The 15,137-nt window shown below is 61.9% G+C and overlaps 3 protein-coding genes across 3 annotated transcripts; 1 reads left to right on the top strand and 2 right to left on the bottom strand.

Moving 5' to 3' along the window:
- Positions 1 to 128: 128 nt before the first annotated feature.
- XAB2 (XPA binding protein 2) lies at positions 129 to 9,887 on the bottom strand. Its single transcript, XM_067733965.1, has 19 exons — positions 9,773 to 9,887; positions 8,521 to 8,669; positions 8,093 to 8,216; positions 7,662 to 7,859; positions 6,407 to 6,541; positions 6,163 to 6,327; positions 4,737 to 4,881; positions 4,116 to 4,267; positions 3,910 to 4,029; positions 3,662 to 3,793; positions 3,427 to 3,558; positions 3,210 to 3,323; positions 1,804 to 1,966; positions 1,510 to 1,700; positions 1,168 to 1,290; positions 912 to 1,083; positions 570 to 699; positions 336 to 439; positions 129 to 241 (listed from the first exon to the last, which is right to left on the bottom strand). Exons 1-19 carry the CDS (start codon positions 9,821 to 9,823, stop codon positions 180 to 182), a joined length of 2,562 nt encoding a protein of 853 aa, XP_067590066.1. The 5' UTR covers positions 9,824 to 9,887; the 3' UTR covers positions 129 to 179.
- Positions 9,888 to 10,047: 160 nt separating this feature from the next.
- On the top strand, positions 10,048 to 11,506 carry PET100 (PET100 cytochrome c oxidase chaperone). The gene is made up of 4 exons (XM_067733954.1): positions 10,048 to 10,157; positions 10,777 to 10,863; positions 11,015 to 11,047; positions 11,353 to 11,506. The coding sequence occupies exons 1-4, from the start codon at positions 10,131 to 10,133 to the stop codon at positions 11,434 to 11,436; spliced, it is 231 nt and encodes a 76-aa protein (XP_067590055.1). The 5' UTR covers positions 10,048 to 10,130; the 3' UTR covers positions 11,437 to 11,506.
- On the bottom strand, positions 11,502 to 12,980 carry PCP2 (Purkinje cell protein 2). Its single transcript, XM_067733953.1, has 4 exons — positions 12,899 to 12,980; positions 12,645 to 12,777; positions 12,293 to 12,417; positions 11,502 to 11,686 (listed from the first exon to the last, which is right to left on the bottom strand). Exons 1-4 carry the CDS (start codon positions 12,899 to 12,901, stop codon positions 11,567 to 11,569), a joined length of 381 nt encoding a protein of 126 aa, XP_067590054.1. The 5' UTR covers positions 12,902 to 12,980; the 3' UTR covers positions 11,502 to 11,566.
- Positions 12,981 to 15,137: the final 2,157 nt, after the last annotated feature.

Here is a 15,137-nt window from a genome sequence, read left to right as displayed (position 1 = left end):
GCCCCACCTCCCCACACCGGCCAATCTGGGGGGGTGGGGTGGGGGGCAGGGCGGCACTGAGCTGGCAGTCCCCAGGGGCACCGAGGCAGTAGGAGAAGGCAGGGAGGAAGGAGGCTCAGACCAGAACGTACAAACACAAGCTTCACTGGGGGAGCGGTGGAGGGGGTAGGGGATGGGAGTCAGTCTTCCTTCAGGCTCCCGAACACGGCGGCCGGCACGCTCTGCTGCTCCAGGCGCACCTCTGGGGGTGAGACGAGGAGGACTCAGTCACCTTCCAGGAGGGGGTCCCGCCCCCGCCTCCGCCCACCAGCCCGCCTGGCCAGCCGGCCTCTTACCATTGGGCTCCAGGTCCATCTCGTCCTCATCCTCGCCCAGCTCGATCTCCTCCGGGTTGGCCTGCTGGGCCAGCTGGGCCAGCTCCTCCCGGGAGGCGTCACTCCTGGGGAAGGCAGGCGGCCGGGGGAGGGGGCCATACTGCTCAGCTAGGCCCGGCAGCCCCCCAACCTCCCCGCCCCTCCCCCCTGCAGAGCTGGCCCGCTCCCAGCTCGGCTCCACCGCCCCGCCCTCACCTCACAAACAGGATCTTGCTCTGGGCCCGCGAGGGCTGGTCCTGCTCGGCCTCAGCCGCCAGCTGCTCGGCCCGCTGTTCCAGCAGCTTCATGTCGTCCATGCCGCTCTGCCCGGGGGCCAGGTCGGACACTGTGGGGGGAAGCGTGGGGGTCAGACGCCGTGGGCAAGCTGTCCTCAACCACGGCCTTAGGTGCCTGCCTCGGTCTGAGTGCTGCTGGGCGCCCCCCGACCTGGGCCTGAGGCCCTGGCCCTCGAGGAGCTCCCAGCCTGAGGCAGGGGAGGCAGAGGAGACCCTGATGCTCCCAGACCCAGGAGACCACCACTGGGCCACAGCTGCTCACCAGTGCCCGTGGCGCTGCCCGTCACCTTGAGCATCTGGGAGGCCATGAAGTTGACCTGAGTGTTGTACGTGGCCTGCACGCTGCGGCGGATCCGCAGCATCTCCCGGATGGTGTCCTCGTTGCCGTGCCGGACCTCGAAGTCCTTCCACGTCTGCCAGAAGGCCCCGGTCGTCTGCAGAGGGGCGGGGCCGGGGGACGTGAGCCAGCTGGCTCAGCCGCAGACTCCCACACCCACGGGCCCGGGACCCGTCCCTACCCGGGGGTCACAGATCTGCGAGCAGAAGCTGTAGATGGCCCGGGCGCGGTCGATCTCCCCGAGCTTGCACTCCATGTCCGCGAACCGCAGGCACATCTCCCGGGCGTGCTCGTCTGACAGCACCTGGGCGGGGTCGGGAGGGATCAGGGAGGGTGGGATGTGAGGCGGAGGGGGCCGCCCCTCTTGGGGAGCCCCGGTGGTTCCCAGCACACCAGGCCGGCCCCTGGGCGGGCGGGCCTCCCCACAGACGCGCGCACCGGCTCGCTCGGATACCCTGCCTACAGGACCCCTTGTTCCCCCTCTCTAGCCCCAGCTCCCCACCCCACCCCCTGCAGCGGGCACCTCGATGGCCTTCTGATAGATGCTGCGCGTGTGGGTGACCCCGTAGATCTCGGCCGCCCGCTTGATGTAGATGTTGAACATGTCGTATTGCTGGGCGGGCTCCACGGCCCTGGTGGCGCGCTCATACACGGCCATGGCGTGCCGGGCCAAGCCCCACTCCTCCTCCAGCTGCGCGTACAGCAGGTACAGGGCTGTGACAGGATGCAGCGGGGGGGGGGGGTCAGAGGTCAGTGGCTGGGCCCGTGATGCCCCCTCCAACCCCCCCCCCCACCGAGCCCACCTGGCCCTCCTCACTCTTTGCGTATTTGGGAGGGCAGCCATCCAGCGCCTGCTCAAACAGGTCCCGTGCCCGCTCCAGCTTCTGGCCCCCGTAGCGGGCGATGAACTTGGTCAGGTAGGTACTCCAGATGTCGGACACGTTGGGCCACTTGAACAGCGAGATGCCACGCTCGTATGCCTGCCCCGAGGGAGAGTCGTGTGAGTCCGCAGGGGGAGACTCCTTAGGGCTCAGCAAGTAGGCCCCTTGTCTGCCCACCTCTCCCCATCCCACTTCTCCCCGTGATCACGCAATCAAAGCCCAGCCAAGAGTGTCTGTGCACTGCCTGTCTCCCTGGACAGGCTGCAAGGACCCCGAAGACAGAGCTGGACTAGGGCTCACTAGGATCAGTCAGTGACTTTATGGCTGAAGAGGAGGGTGGAACCTCAGCTTGCAAACACTGCAGCCCGGTGTCCCGGAAGAAGGTTCACCACCCAGGCAGAGGGGCAGGGCCTGCCACTCAGGCAGAGGGGGCACTCGCGCGCATGTATGACTTCCCCGTCCATGTATGTGCACAGTCTCCACTTGTACACGACAAAACCTCAGACAGTGGGGCAAAGCCCCGCCACACGTACACATGCACATGGAAAACACCCCACGTGCCTACAACCCATCGCCTGAGCAGCAAGGCAGGGGCACCCCCGCACACACAGGCAGAACTCCGTGCCTGTGACAGGCTGACCTGTGTCCCCCCCAAATTCAAGTTGAAATCCTAACTCCCCGTACCTCAGAACGAGACTGTGTTCTGAGATAAGATCTTTAAAGAAGCAACTAAGTTAAACAGAGAGGACTTCCCTGGTGGCACAGTGGTTAAGAATCCGCCTGCCAATGCAGGGGACACGGGTTTGAGCCCTGGTCCAGGAAGATCCCACGTGCCGCAGATCAGCTAAGCCCGTGTGCCATGACTACTGAGCCCACGAGCCACAGCTACTGAAGCCCGTGCACCTAGAGTCCGTGCTCCACAACGAGAAGCCACCTCAATGAGAAGCCCGCGCACCACAACAAAGAGCAGCCCCCGCTCGCCGCAACTACAGAAAGCCTGCACGCAGCAACGGAGACCCAACGCAGCCAAAAATAAATAAATTAAAAAAAAAAGAGAGATTAGGGTAAATTTCATTCCAATACAACTGACAGCCTCACAAAAGCAGAGCTGGGCACAGGAGGAACACCAAAAACACACAAAAAGGTGTCCACGTGAAGACACAGTGAGAAAACAGCCTCTACAAGCCAAGGAGAGGGGCCTCAGAGGAAACCAGCCCTGCCGACGCCTTGATCTCAGGCTTCCGACCTTCAGGACTGAGAAAACACGTCTCTGTTGTTTAAGCCTCCCAGTCAGCTGTGATGGCAGCCCGGGTAGGGACAATGCCGTCCGGGGCCCCCTCACCTTGAAGCTCTCTTCAAAGTACTTGTGCTCCTCCAGGAACATGGCGTAGTTGATGACGATTTGGGGCGTGGCGATGCGCAGGTCCAGGATGCGGTCATAGACGGCTTTGGTGGACTGTGGGGCAGGGGGCCGGTCAGAGCGTGTCCCAGGGGTGGAGTCAGCGGCCCTCCGCGGGGCGTGTCCCATCCCACGCCCCCATCCCATCCTGGCGGCTCACCTGGAAGGTGCCGAGGCTCTCCTCCAGGTCGGCCAGCATTGACCACACCTTCAGAGACTTGTATACGCGGTTCTGCACGGGCTCCGAGCCGTCGAAGTACTCGGCGCGGCGGGCGGGCAGCGCCGTCGCCTTCTGCATGGGCAGCGCCAGCAGGGGGAAAGCCGCGGGGGTGTCCAGGACCAGATCACACACCCTGAGGCTCCCCCACCCCCTCCCAACCCGGGCTTGTGTTTACTCGCAGCAGCCGCAAGGCCTGGTCGTAGTTCTCGTGCCGGAGCTCCAGCTCGCCACACTCGCACCACACGCTGGCCAGGTCGTCCACCTGCTTGAAGCTCACCTTGGTGGCTTTCTCCAGGATGATGCGGGCCTGTGGGGCGGGCAGAGGCCAAGCTGAGACCCCACCCACCCGCCCGGCTGTGGGCGCTGGGCGGAGGACCTGTAAGTACTCGTTCATGCAACGCGCACTGGCAACACGGCACTCACGTCATCCAGCTGCCCGTTGTCCTCGTAAAACTTGGCGAACGCAACCCACAGGGTGTGGGGCTTGCCGGTCGCCTTGAAGGGGTCCACAGTCTGCACGGCCTCCGTGTACGTGTTAATGATCTGGGCAGGAAGGGTTGGGTCAGGCTGGGCAGGGCCCTGGTTGGGGAGGGCGGGGCCTGGGGACGGGGGGCGGGGCCGCCACGTACCTCCCTCGGGCGGCCCTCGTGCAGGGCCACGCGCTTGTGCCACTCGTGCACGTGGTGCGGGTTCTGGCGCAGCAGGACGCTGTTGAGGAGCAGGGGCCGCCGGCTGATGAGCTGCTCAAAGCGAGCCAGGCGCAGCTCCAGGTCCACGTCGTCTGGGACCCGTGGGAAAAGACAGGAGCCGGGGGGAGGCCTCAGCACGCGGCCCCCGGCCACCTCCGTCTCTCAGGTCTCTCCCTTCAGCCCCCAGCTCCCCCCCACTGTCCATCCGGGCACTCCCTCCCTGAGCTGCTCCAGGGCCACCCTGACCTCACACTTGCCCTGGGGCCAGGCTACTCTGGAACCCCCTCCAATCCCCACCATTCCCCCCAGCCTTTCTTCCCTGCCAAGCTCTGGCCCAGGCCCCCCCCCACCATGCCTGCTGTCCAGCCAGCTCTCCCTTCCCGCCAGTGGCCGGCCCAAGCCCCACTGAGATGTGTTCCCAGTCCTGGCTACCCGCCGAGATCCCACCCGCAGTGCCCATTCAGACTCCCTCCCTGCTGGCCTCTGACCCCAAGCCCCACACCTCCCTGACCCAGCCACTCGGGACCCCTCCGAGCCCTGCGGCCCACCCCTGCTGCTCACCCTCCTCCTCCCGCCCCAGCTCCGAGGCCGTCTCCATCTTCGCCGCGATCATGCTCTCCTCGAACTGGGCATAGCTGTCGAACACCTGGGTGAAGTCCCGCACGGTCATCACGGTCCGGATGGCCTCCTCATACACGTCCCGAGCCTGTGGGGATGGGGAAAGTGCTGGCAGAGGAGAGGCACGTGTGCCCACCGCATGCACACAGGGCATCCGGCAGCACCGCCCTTGGCACCAGTCCCAAATCGGAACCCCCGGAGGGCCTTTCCCGGGCCTGCCCAGCTCCGTCAGCGCACGGCCGTGGTCGGAGCTCCCCTCCCGTCCTCTGCCAGAGTGAGCTGGAGGCTTCAGCTCCTTAGCAGTAAACTGACAGTGACAGCCCCTCACGCAGAGTCACTGCGGGGCTCGAGTGAGACGCATAAAGGGTCTGGCCCCAGTGAGACCCAATAGGTGACCAGCCACCCTGCAGGGACCCTAACCTCAGCCTGCCATGGAGTGCTCAATCGTTGCTACAAAGTACCCCTCACGCCTGCCCGATCCCCCTTCTGCAGCTCACATTCTCCCCATCACCCCCCACACCAACCCCTGAGGGCAGCATGAAAGGAAAGTGCTGGCGTGCGCGAGGCGCATCCCCACCAAGGGCGGGCCCGTTGCTCTACCCCTGGCCCTGGCTGATCCTGCCCCTCTGCCTCTGCCTGGCCGCTGGCTCCAGCAGCCTCCTGGCCTGTCTCCTGCTGCCGGCCTCGGCCTGTGCGCTCCACTCAAAGTGTCAGCCTGAAGGGTCTTTGTAAGACACACACCTGGTCAGGCCTATGTCCTGCTCACGGCTGGCTGGCTGGCGGCTCCCCGCAGCAGGACACAGCCGGCCCCTCCTCAGCCTGCAGGGCCCCCCTTCCCTAGTCCTTCACCACCCCCTCTGAGCCCCCTCCAGCTCCTCCTTCCCACTCTGCTCCCCCCGGCACCCCCCTCCCCAGCCAGTCCCAAGCCAGCCCCTCTGGGGACCTCTCAGAGCTCCACACCCCGCCCCCCACCCCGGCCCCAAGCTCGCCACTCCATGGCCCGATGAGGAGAACAGCCAACGTGGACACTGACAGAAACACCAACACCTCGGGAGGGACCCTCACATCGGACACCCGCTCGGTGCCTGAGTCCCAGTAGGCAAGGAAGTGACTGTCACTCTCATTTTGCAAATGAGGACACCCAAGCTGAAGCAGGTCCAAGGCCAGAGCAGAGAGATCCAGGTCTGGCTGGCCTGAGGTGGGTGCACTCGCCGGCAGAGCCGTGATGCCTGCCTCTCCCCACCTTCAGAAAGGCAAAAGCGGTCCACGTGCACGTCTTCTGCTCACACGCGTGTCCTCAGGCATCCCCCAATACTACGTGCTGGAGGGAGACCCCACCCCGCTCCCGGAGCCCCACGTGCTCAAGCACCTTCTCGAAGTGACCGCTGCGGATGTAGTAGTCGGCCAGCGAGCACCAGAGCTTGCCCAGTTGGTCGGTGAAGCGGGTGAGGCCCCCGCGGATGATGGCGTCCACACTGAGAGACTGCACCTTGTCTGGGTTCTGGGAGATGAGGTCGCAGAGCTCGTGCCACAGCTGCAAGGCATGGGAAGGAGCGTCAGCCTTGTCCCTGAGAGGGCGAGCCCTCCCGCCCAGCCGTCACCCCGGGGCCCACCTGGTAGTTGGACTTGCCAGCCTTGGACACGAAGCGCTCGTCGTTCACCACGGTGGCCAGGCGCTGTGCGGCCTCGTCCAGCCGGTCGCTCGACTTGAGGTACTCGATGTACTCCTCGGCACTCTCGGGGCTCAGCTGGGCACCCATCCACCCGCCAGCTGTCAGTGGGGCCACAGGGCCATGCCGCCATGCCACCATTCCCCCTCCCACTCTGGGCTGTCAGCCACCCACCACTGTCCCGGACAAGAGCTCGCCCCACACACCCAGTCATAGCCACACCTGTCCAGCCTGGGCCTCACTGGTCCAGCTCCAGCCCTGACTGGGCCCTGACTGGTCCAGCCTCAGCCCTCACTAGTCCAGCCTGGGCCCTGACTGTTCCAGCCTGAGCCTCACTGTTCCAGCCTGGGCCTCACTGGTCCACCCCCAGCCCTGACTGGTCCAGTCTCAGTCCTGACTGGTCCAGCCTGGGCCCCAGTGGTCCAGTCTCAGTCCTGACTGGTCCAGCCTCAGCCCCAGTGGTCCAGTCTCAGTCCTGACTGGTCCAGCCTGCGCCCCAGTGGTCCAGTCTCAGTCCTGACTGGTCCAGCCTGGGCCCCAGTGGTCCAGTCTCAGTCCTGACTGGTCCAGCCTGGGCCCCAGTGGTCCAGTCTCAGTCCTGACTGGTCCAGCCTGGGCCCCAGTGGTCCAGTCTCAGTCCTGACTGGTCCAGCCTGCGCCCCAGTGGTCCAGTCTCAGTCCTGACTGAGCTTAGGCATCAGTGGTCCAGCCTGCACAGCCCCTAAACAGCACCATGCTAAGCATTTCAGGACGCGTAAGAGACATTATAAGTTCAGGAAAACTACACAGTGCCTCCCCACTATTTGCACCTCGACTGTCAGCCCTGCCTGTTATTTGTTTCCCTAGTCGTTTATTTCCTATTCCCTGCTCTCCCGTGGCTGCAGTTTTACTCTGATTTATGGGGTCAGGTAATATGTATCTGTCTGCAAAGTCAGACTGAAAGCTCCATGGAGGCAGCAACTGTCTTAGCCACACTGTCCCCGGCACCTGTCTTAATACCTGACATGGTTACTAGCAAACTGTCTGGAGATTAAACACAGAACTCACAAACAAAACTCTGTCTTAAGAAGCCTCGTTCCCATATTCTGTCTGTTAGGGCAGACAGTGTCCCAACGAGCCGGTTTCCGGAAAGTCTTGACCTGGGGGAACCGGCCCACCTGCCTGAGCCTGGCCCCATCTCGCCCTCTGAGGGGCTTACCTTGAGGAAGCGCCGGTAGCCCCGCACAGCAGTCTCAGGCAGGGGGTGTGAGCGCAGGAAGCGCAGGTACAAGGGCCAAATACGAGAGTGCTGTGTGATGGGCAACGCTCGGAGGGCACGGTCGAAAGTGCGGCGCGTGTGTGTGACGCGTCCCTGGTCCATCAGGAACTGGCAGTAATCTAGCCACAGCCGGGGCATCTGCAGGTGCGGGGAGAGGCAGGGTCTGAGCTGCCAGCACCACCACCAGGCCATAAAGACACCAGATGTCCATTGCAGCAGGACCCGGAAGTCCCGTCCCCCTAGAACCAAGTCTCGCTCAACCCTGAGTGCACAGAGGCCACAGGACTCCAACCCCCTGCTCTGTCCACCTCCGTGGACTCTGAGCCCCACCTCCCCACTCATCCCCTGGCCCAGCCAGGCCCCCTCCCCACCTTGTGCATGAACACAAAAGCCCTCTCGTGGCAGTTGTTGACATCTTCGTAGGCAGGGTCGGTCACACAGCGATGCTTCACCTGTGCCCGGCGCGCCTTCAAATAGCGGTACCAGAGTTTGTAGCTGGGGGGGTTGGGGGGAGAGGGGAGGGGCAGACAATGATCGGTCAGCTTCATGGACCTCGGGACCCTTCACTCTGCCTCACGAGACAAGTGCTGGGAGAAGGGGCCCAGGGAGGGGTGACAAGTCTCTGCGACAGGGGAATGGCCGGGACGTCAGGGAAGGTGTGCTCACAGATCAGGGGATGTATATTCGGCGACACAACACATAGCAGTCACGTGGGATGTACTAGCAAGTTCTGGGTTGATTGGATAAGGTGGGGTGGGTGTGGGGCTGGGGCAGGCAGGGCAGCTGCAACCAATCTCACCTGCAGGGCAGCAGCTTCAGCGCCCGCTCATAGAGCTGATTGAGTCTGGGCTTCGGGGCACCCTGCTTAAACTCAATGTAGCGGAGCCAACATTTGACGGAGAACTGGTTCCGCATGATTTCCTCCTCATAGGGGAGGTCCTCCTCCTCCTGCCAGGGCCGGGGTACAGGGAGAAGACAGACCTGTTCTCAGAGCCTGCGCGCAGCACCACTCCACTCCAAACTCCAGACCCCTCCCCAGGTCCCAGATCCCACACTCCTCACCATCGGGAGCCCGGTCACCAGACACCCAGATACCAGGAATCTGGTCCAGACCCTTCAGAATACTACTGCCTACAATCTGACCCAGACCATCAGACTCCTTGGTCACAGCGTTCTAGGCCAGATATGAGACTGTCACCCAGACGTCACTCTTTTGGCCTTCCTAATCAAGCTATCCACTCTGGCCCAGATCACCAGACTCTTTTGCCACCAAGACCCTGGTCCGACGCCAGGCCTCTGCCCTAGACGTCAAGTGTCACCTCCTCACAACATGGCTCTTCCCAGACACGAGACGTTTGGCACCTCAGGACCCCACTAGCCAGAGTCTAGCTCAACTCTGCCCCAGAACTTGGAAGCTAGACCCTTATCTCAGAAAGAAAGGTATGTACAGGATACCTAGCCTTTAACTCGAGACACCAAGAATCTAGTGAAGATGCCAGGCTTCTACTTCAAACACCAAGCCTTTGACTCTTCAGGAGTCCACGGGCCATCGCCTGATCAGCTCCACATCACCCAGTCTTTACTTCTGATTCCAGGGTTCTCCCGGTCCAGACACCATGCCCTTATCCCAGAAACTATAACGCTCAGAACCAAACGTAGACCGTTACCCAAGACATCAAGATTTTACCACTGAAACCAGAGACCTGGACTGGTCGTCCTGCCTTTACTTCAAACACCAGGCCTCTCAAGATTGAGCTACGCGAGTCTCCCTTCTCTCCCACTCCCATTTCCGCCCCAGGCCCGGGACGCCAGGCCCTTAACTCCAACCACCTGCTCTTTGCTCAGGTCACCTGGGCTCTAGCACCAGACCTCTGCTCCTGACCAGCCTGGCCCGTACATCATGATCCGGTCTCTGGCCCGTAAGGGTCCTCCTGCCCTCAGACCGGCATAACTTTGGCCTAGATCCCCCGGGATGCCATGCCCGAATCTCCTGAGGCATCTAAGCCCCAGTGCCCCCAGGCAGGCCACCCCCGGGCCCGCCGCGGACTCACGAAGACAAGGTCCGGCCGCTCGGGCCTCGAGAGGCGCGCCATCACCACCATTTTTCTGGCACTCCAGGTACGCGCAGGAGTCGCGTTATAATGACGTCTCCGGCTGAAGGCCCGCCCCCTCGAACCAGACCCATTTCCTATTGGTTGAACCCTTCCCGATTGCGCGCCCTGCGTTGTTGACTTTCACGTAGACGTCCAGCTACCGGAAGCAGAGAAGAAGCGCCCGAATATGACGTCATCACGAAGCTCATCGGACCAATCAGGTTCAGCAGTGGAACCCTCGGACTCCCAATGGGCTGCTGTCTTGCTGGATGGTTGGCTTTGGGCGGAAGCGGCTTTGAAGCCTGAGAAGAGCGAGATGGGGGTGAAGCTGGAGGTGTTTCGGGTCAGTGAGCAATGGAACGGTTGCAGGCCTGGGCGCGGGGTCTTCCTGGTTGAGGAGGAGGCTCTGAAAAGGGGGACCTCTGAGAGAGGGCGCTCTGGAGCGAAAGCTCCTGAGATTTGATAGGGACCTTTACGGTTGGAACCCCAGAGAAGGGGCACAGGGTTCGGGGCTCTGGGAGGGCTGGTGTGAGGAAAGCCTTCTGAGAAGGGTGATCTGGGGAGGGGGTGGGATAATGAGATCTCAGAGAGATGCCTTTACTGTAGTACGAGCTTTTCTGTTCCTGGGGCGACTGTGTGTGTGTATGTGTGTGTGTGTGTGTGTGTGAGAGAGAGAGAGAGAGAGAGAGGGAGAGAGAGAGAGAGAGTGTGTATGTTTCTTTGAGAGGGAGTCTCCCGGACTCGGAGGGGGCTTTTGGAGGGGGCTTTTGGATTATGGAGGCTAGACTTTAAGGTGTATGGCTTCTGTACCCTTGATGGGAGTTTTGGGGTTCTGGGGGCGCTGGGGAAGCACCACTGGTCTCTGTCAGGGGATGGTCCTCCAGGCTCTAAGCAGCCTCTGCACAGTTTGGGGGTGGTGGGGGTGACTCCTGGCTCTTCTTATCTCGCCCCTGCCCTTCCAGATGACCATCTACCTCACCTTCCCTGTGGCTATGTTCTGGATTGCCAATCAGGCCGGGTGGTTTGAGGACTATGTCATACAGCGCAAGGTGGGCACAGGTTCATTCCGGGGGTGGGGGAGGTTATGGGGCACCAAGCTGATGGGGACCAGTGTCTGCCTCCCCTGAGCCAACCCTGCCCTGGGTGTGGGGCTCTGGAGGCTCCTGGCTTGTGTATCCAGCTGTGACTTTGTCCCTACAGAGGGAGCTGTGGCCCCCTGAGAATGAAGACAAGGTAAGCAACCTCCTTTTCCTCCCACCGGAGGAGGGAGGAACGTGGGTTCCTGTGGCCATCATGGGACCCTCAGTCATGGACAGGGAACCGAGAGTGGAAGGACACGTGATTTCCTTATTGCCCTCTCCCTGAAGGTTGAAGCTAATCCCACTTGGACCTGGGTTATAATTGGCATAGGCTTCCAGTGTAGTCACTGAACTGTGAAGTGGTGGTCTGGGGGATTAAAGGGAGGGGTGCTGAGAAAGAGGTCCAGGCCCTGAGGTGTGTACGCCCCTCCTTCCTTCCCATCCCACTCCCTTACCCAGCGCCAAGAGCTAGAAGAATTCAAAGAAAGGATACGGAAGCAGCGGGAGGAAAAGCTCCTTCGTGCTGCCCAGCAGAGGTCCTGAGGCCTCCAAGTGCCTGAATCCCTGCCTCTCCACCCACAGAATGACACACATACACGGTTCTTCGTTGCTCGTGGAAGTGTTTTATTGTCTGCTTTGGGGGGCCAAGTGGGGCCCAGGACGCCTCAGGCCCTCACGGGGCTTGTGTCTGGGGCTGGGGGCTGCTGTTTCGACGGAAGCTGAGTGCAGTCGGGTCCTGAGGGGTGAGGAGGGGTTGGGGGCTGAGGGTCCCGGCTCGTTTCTGTACTCCATCCTGTAGATGCAGAGGGGTCAGCCAGAGGGCCAAGGGCAGTGCTGGCCGGTGCAGGTGGCAACCGGAGTCCCACCTCCCCCCATCTGCCCCACCATCCCTGAGCTTCTCCACTCCTCAGTTACTCAGCATTTAGGGTGGTATTTGGGAGCTGGTGGGTCTTGGGGACGTCCCTGGGATCTTGATCAGAAGCCAAGCTGTGGGTGAGTACGTGTGACATGGACACATGGGTGTCTGGATGTGTCCTGGGCATGAGCTCACATGCTCTCCACCCTCAAGGTGTCTTCCCAGGAGTGGGTCTATTCTCTCTCGCTTCCCTGAAGTTCTCAGACTTGGGAGCGGGAGCCACAAGTTCTGGCCACAGCTCTGACTTTAACACGCCCCCTGCATGACCTTGATGTCTTCCCAGCCCTGTCTGGGCCTTTGTCCTACCTCTGAACTGGGGTATTGGATGAGCTGGGGTCTTGTGCCTGGCAAGTACGCAGGGTGGGCGCTCCTACCAGGTGCTCATCCCCAGGGGCAGATGATGGACAGGGGTGGGGGTGGGAGGCAGGGTTAGAGGGATCAGTGTGGCTGGTCTCTCCTCAGCCCTGGCAGAACATCACCTACCTTGGGGCCCAGGGGCTGGAAGCCAGGCAAGGCGCTGACTGTCACACGCTGGTCATCCATGCGGCGGCCCTGGGTACTGGCCAGCATGTCCATGAGACTGTCCATCTCGGGTGCAGGGCCGCTCTCTGCATGAAGCAGAGGCCGTGGGGAAGAACTCAGCCCGGCTGGAGGCCCCCAACCCATCCCTCCACCCCCACTCACATTCTCCAGGAAGCATGCTCACATCTGCCCCCAACCCGCAGACATCTCTGTCCCCACTTGCCTGCTCACTTTCTCAGACCCTTGCCCACTGGTCCCCTAGATGGGCACTTGCCCCATTCACACCCCCCCCATCACGCCCACTTCCGCACACCTCCCTGCCCGCTCTCACGGCCCTCGGAGGCTGGGCCCGGCCCCGCCTGCAGTGAGCAGCGCTGCTCCTCCATCCGGCCGCCCTGCACGTGGCTCAGCAGGTTGAAGAAGCCCTCCTGGTCTGGGGAGCCCGCCTGGGGGGCACACACACTCAGTCCGGCCGGCCCCTCAGCTGGAGGAGCCCTCAACTCCCCTCCTGGCCGGCCAGCTTCCCCCCGACCCCCGGGCCTGCCCTGCCCCTTCTGTGGCTCTCACCATGGTGCCCGCCGATGTGCTGCTCTGCAGAGCTGCTCCAAATGAGACATGAGTTTCCTCAATCCCGGCCCCCGCCCCAGGGGCCACACCAGCAGTGCCATGTCACGTGGTGCTGCCCCAAGGGAGAGGGCCACCGTCCTAGATTGGGGCCTGACTGCGGGGTGGCCCGGGGGCTGGGACACGAGCCAGGGGAACGTCCCCCTGACAGCTCCTGAGTCCCAGCATCCCTCACCTCACAGGGGGTCAGCACTAAGAGCCCTGACCTCTGCCCTGGGGCTGGGTTAGGCACTCGGACCCTCCCGCCCACCAGCACCTTCTTGGGCAGCAACTGGGTCGGGGGTCCCAGGAGACTCACTTGCTAATTAGGTGCGCTACAAACTCATTAGCCTTGTCATTCACGGGTCCTTGAGTTGGTGGTGTGGGGGGGCGGGGCCTGCTCACCTTGTCGCAGGAGGCCGAGCCCCCATCCTCCTCTTCCTGGTCCATCATTGTCCCTGCTCCCCTCCCCTGGGTCCTGTCCACCTCTCCACTGGCCTCTGCCCTGGCCCCGTGCCAGAGAAGGCTTTTTAAGAGGCTGGGACGTGGCGGGGAGTGGATACCCAGCCCCAAATCCCCAGCTCACGCCCCATCTGCTCCCACCCAAGCTTAAGCCCCATAAAGATGATCCAGATAATCGTTTTTGCAGCGTGAGGCGGGGGCTGCCGTGGGGGCAGGAGGCAGAGTGACCTGGGTTCGGACATTGTTGGCCCGGCAGGACTCGCTGGGCCCCAGGGACTCTCAGGTGGGGTGCAGCAGTCGGCCAAAGCAGCGCCCCCACAGTGGGGAGCTTGGGTGGGCTTGGTCCCATAGGGAGAGGACAGGGCCCTAGGGCAGCCGAGGTGAGGTCTGAAGCTACCCAGCTTGCCCACCGATATCTGCCAGAAAGGCAGTTGCCGTCCGCAGGTGGTGGGAAGAGGGGAAGCTGGGCCCGAGGACCCCTGAGGCACCACCGGCTGGCCTCTGTCTCCTGGCCACCCTTCCTCTCTGCTCACTGTCCCCTGGTCTGGTTGCCCACCCCCTACTCCCAAAACAGGAAGGTCTGGTAGCTCCTGTCTCCCCACCACCAATGCCAGGTTGGTCTGTCTCCTCTGATCTTCCCCCCAGCCCCCCCTAGGAACTGGAGGCTAGACTCCTGGGGAGGAAGGTGCCTGCCCCCTCCGCTGAGCAGCTATGGCTCTCCCTCAGTGCCCCGGGAGAGGAGGATGCTGGGAGGATCCCACCTGCACCCCACCCCATCCCCAGGATGCCTTTCTGGAAACCAGTTAAAGTTTCTTCTCGGAATACACGGGCCACGCTCTCATCACCTCTGCTCAATTGAAAAGCTTGGTCCTCCTCTCCAGGCAGCCCTCCACCATCCGGAGCCCCCATTCACACCCTCTCCATGGCCCCAAGACCCGGATGCCAACGTGATGTCCTGCTCCTCCCCGGACATATTAGTTTCCCAGGCTGCCTTAACAAAGTGTCCCAAACTGAGTAGCTTAGAGCAACAAACGTTTATTGTCATACAGTTCTGGAGGCCGGCAGTACAGAATCGAGGTGTTGGCAGGGCTATACTCCTGTAGCATGGAAGAGACGGTCTTTCCTTGCCTCCCCCTGGGTTCTTGTGGCTGCCGGCAGTCCTTGGTGTCCCTTGGCTTGTAGCAGCAGGACTTCAGTCTCTGCCTCTGTTGTCACAGATGTCCCCCTTGTGTCCTTCACATGGCTGTCATAAGACGTGGACACCAGTCACGTTGCTTTAGGGATTCACCCTCCTGCAGCACGACCTCATCTTTACTAATTGCACCTGCAGAAACCCTATTTCCAAATAAGGGCACGTTCTAAGGTTCTGGAAGTTAGGACTTCAACACACTTTTCTGTTCTGTGGGCAGCCTTGCACCCATAACAGCAGAACACCTTGGTCACCCTCACTGAGTAAAATGAGAGGCGGCAGACCCTACAGAGCCTCACCACCAGGGGACAGGCTGAGAAGCTAGAGGTGGTCCCAGCTTCCTCAGGATCTCCCAGCTCCCTCCTTTGCCCCTGCAATCCATCTTTCCTCCCAGGAGCTGCAAGGGTCCCTTCCTTCCCCTGCTCAGAACTCTCTCTTGGCCCCCACTGTCCTCAGGAGAAAACCCGAGCACCTTGGGATCATGGGAATGTTCTAAACTTGACTGGTTATGCCGGCCATCGTTTAAAAATCTACAAATAACAAATGCTAATG

The sequence above is a fragment of the Pseudorca crassidens genome, chromosome 3 (assembly GCF_039906515.1).
Source record: "Pseudorca crassidens isolate mPseCra1 chromosome 3, mPseCra1.hap1, whole genome shotgun sequence".
Taxonomy (NCBI): Eukaryota; Metazoa; Chordata; class Mammalia; order Artiodactyla; family Delphinidae; genus Pseudorca; species Pseudorca crassidens.
This window is presented reverse-complemented; position numbering and strand designations above follow the sequence as displayed.

Bases quoted from the DNA above. Each gene is read 5' to 3' on its own strand.
- PCP2 (XM_067733953.1), bottom strand. The intron at 12,418-12,644 runs GTGTGCGGAAGT...TGCTTCATGCAG, and splicing joins CCGTGAGAGCGGGCAGGGAG to AGAGCGGCCCTGCACCCGAG. The intron at 11,687-12,292 runs GTAGGTGATGTT...CTGCATCTACAG, and splicing joins TCCAGCCCCTGGGCCCCAAG to GATGGAGTACAGAAACGAGC.
- PET100 (XM_067733954.1), top strand. From the start codon at position 10,131: ATGGGGGTGAAGCTGGAGGTGTTTCGG. The intron at 10,864-11,014 runs GTGGGCACAGGT...TTGTCCCTACAG, and splicing joins ACTATGTCATACAGCGCAAG to AGGGAGCTGTGGCCCCCTGA. The intron at 11,048-11,352 runs GTAAGCAACCTC...TCCCTTACCCAG, and splicing joins CCCCTGAGAATGAAGACAAG to CGCCAAGAGCTAGAAGAATT.
- XAB2 (XM_067733965.1), bottom strand. From the start codon at position 9,823: ATGGTGGTGATGGCGCGCCTCTCGAGGCCCGAGCGGCCGGACCTTGTC. The intron at 6,328-6,406 runs GTGGGCCCCGGG...CATGCCTTGCAG, and splicing joins CTGGCAAGTCCAACTACCAG to CTGTGGCACGAGCTCTGCGA. The intron at 3,559-3,661 runs GTAAACACAAGC...CTGCCCATGCAG, and splicing joins AGGCCTTGCGGCTGCTGCGA to AAGGCGACGGCGCTGCCCGC.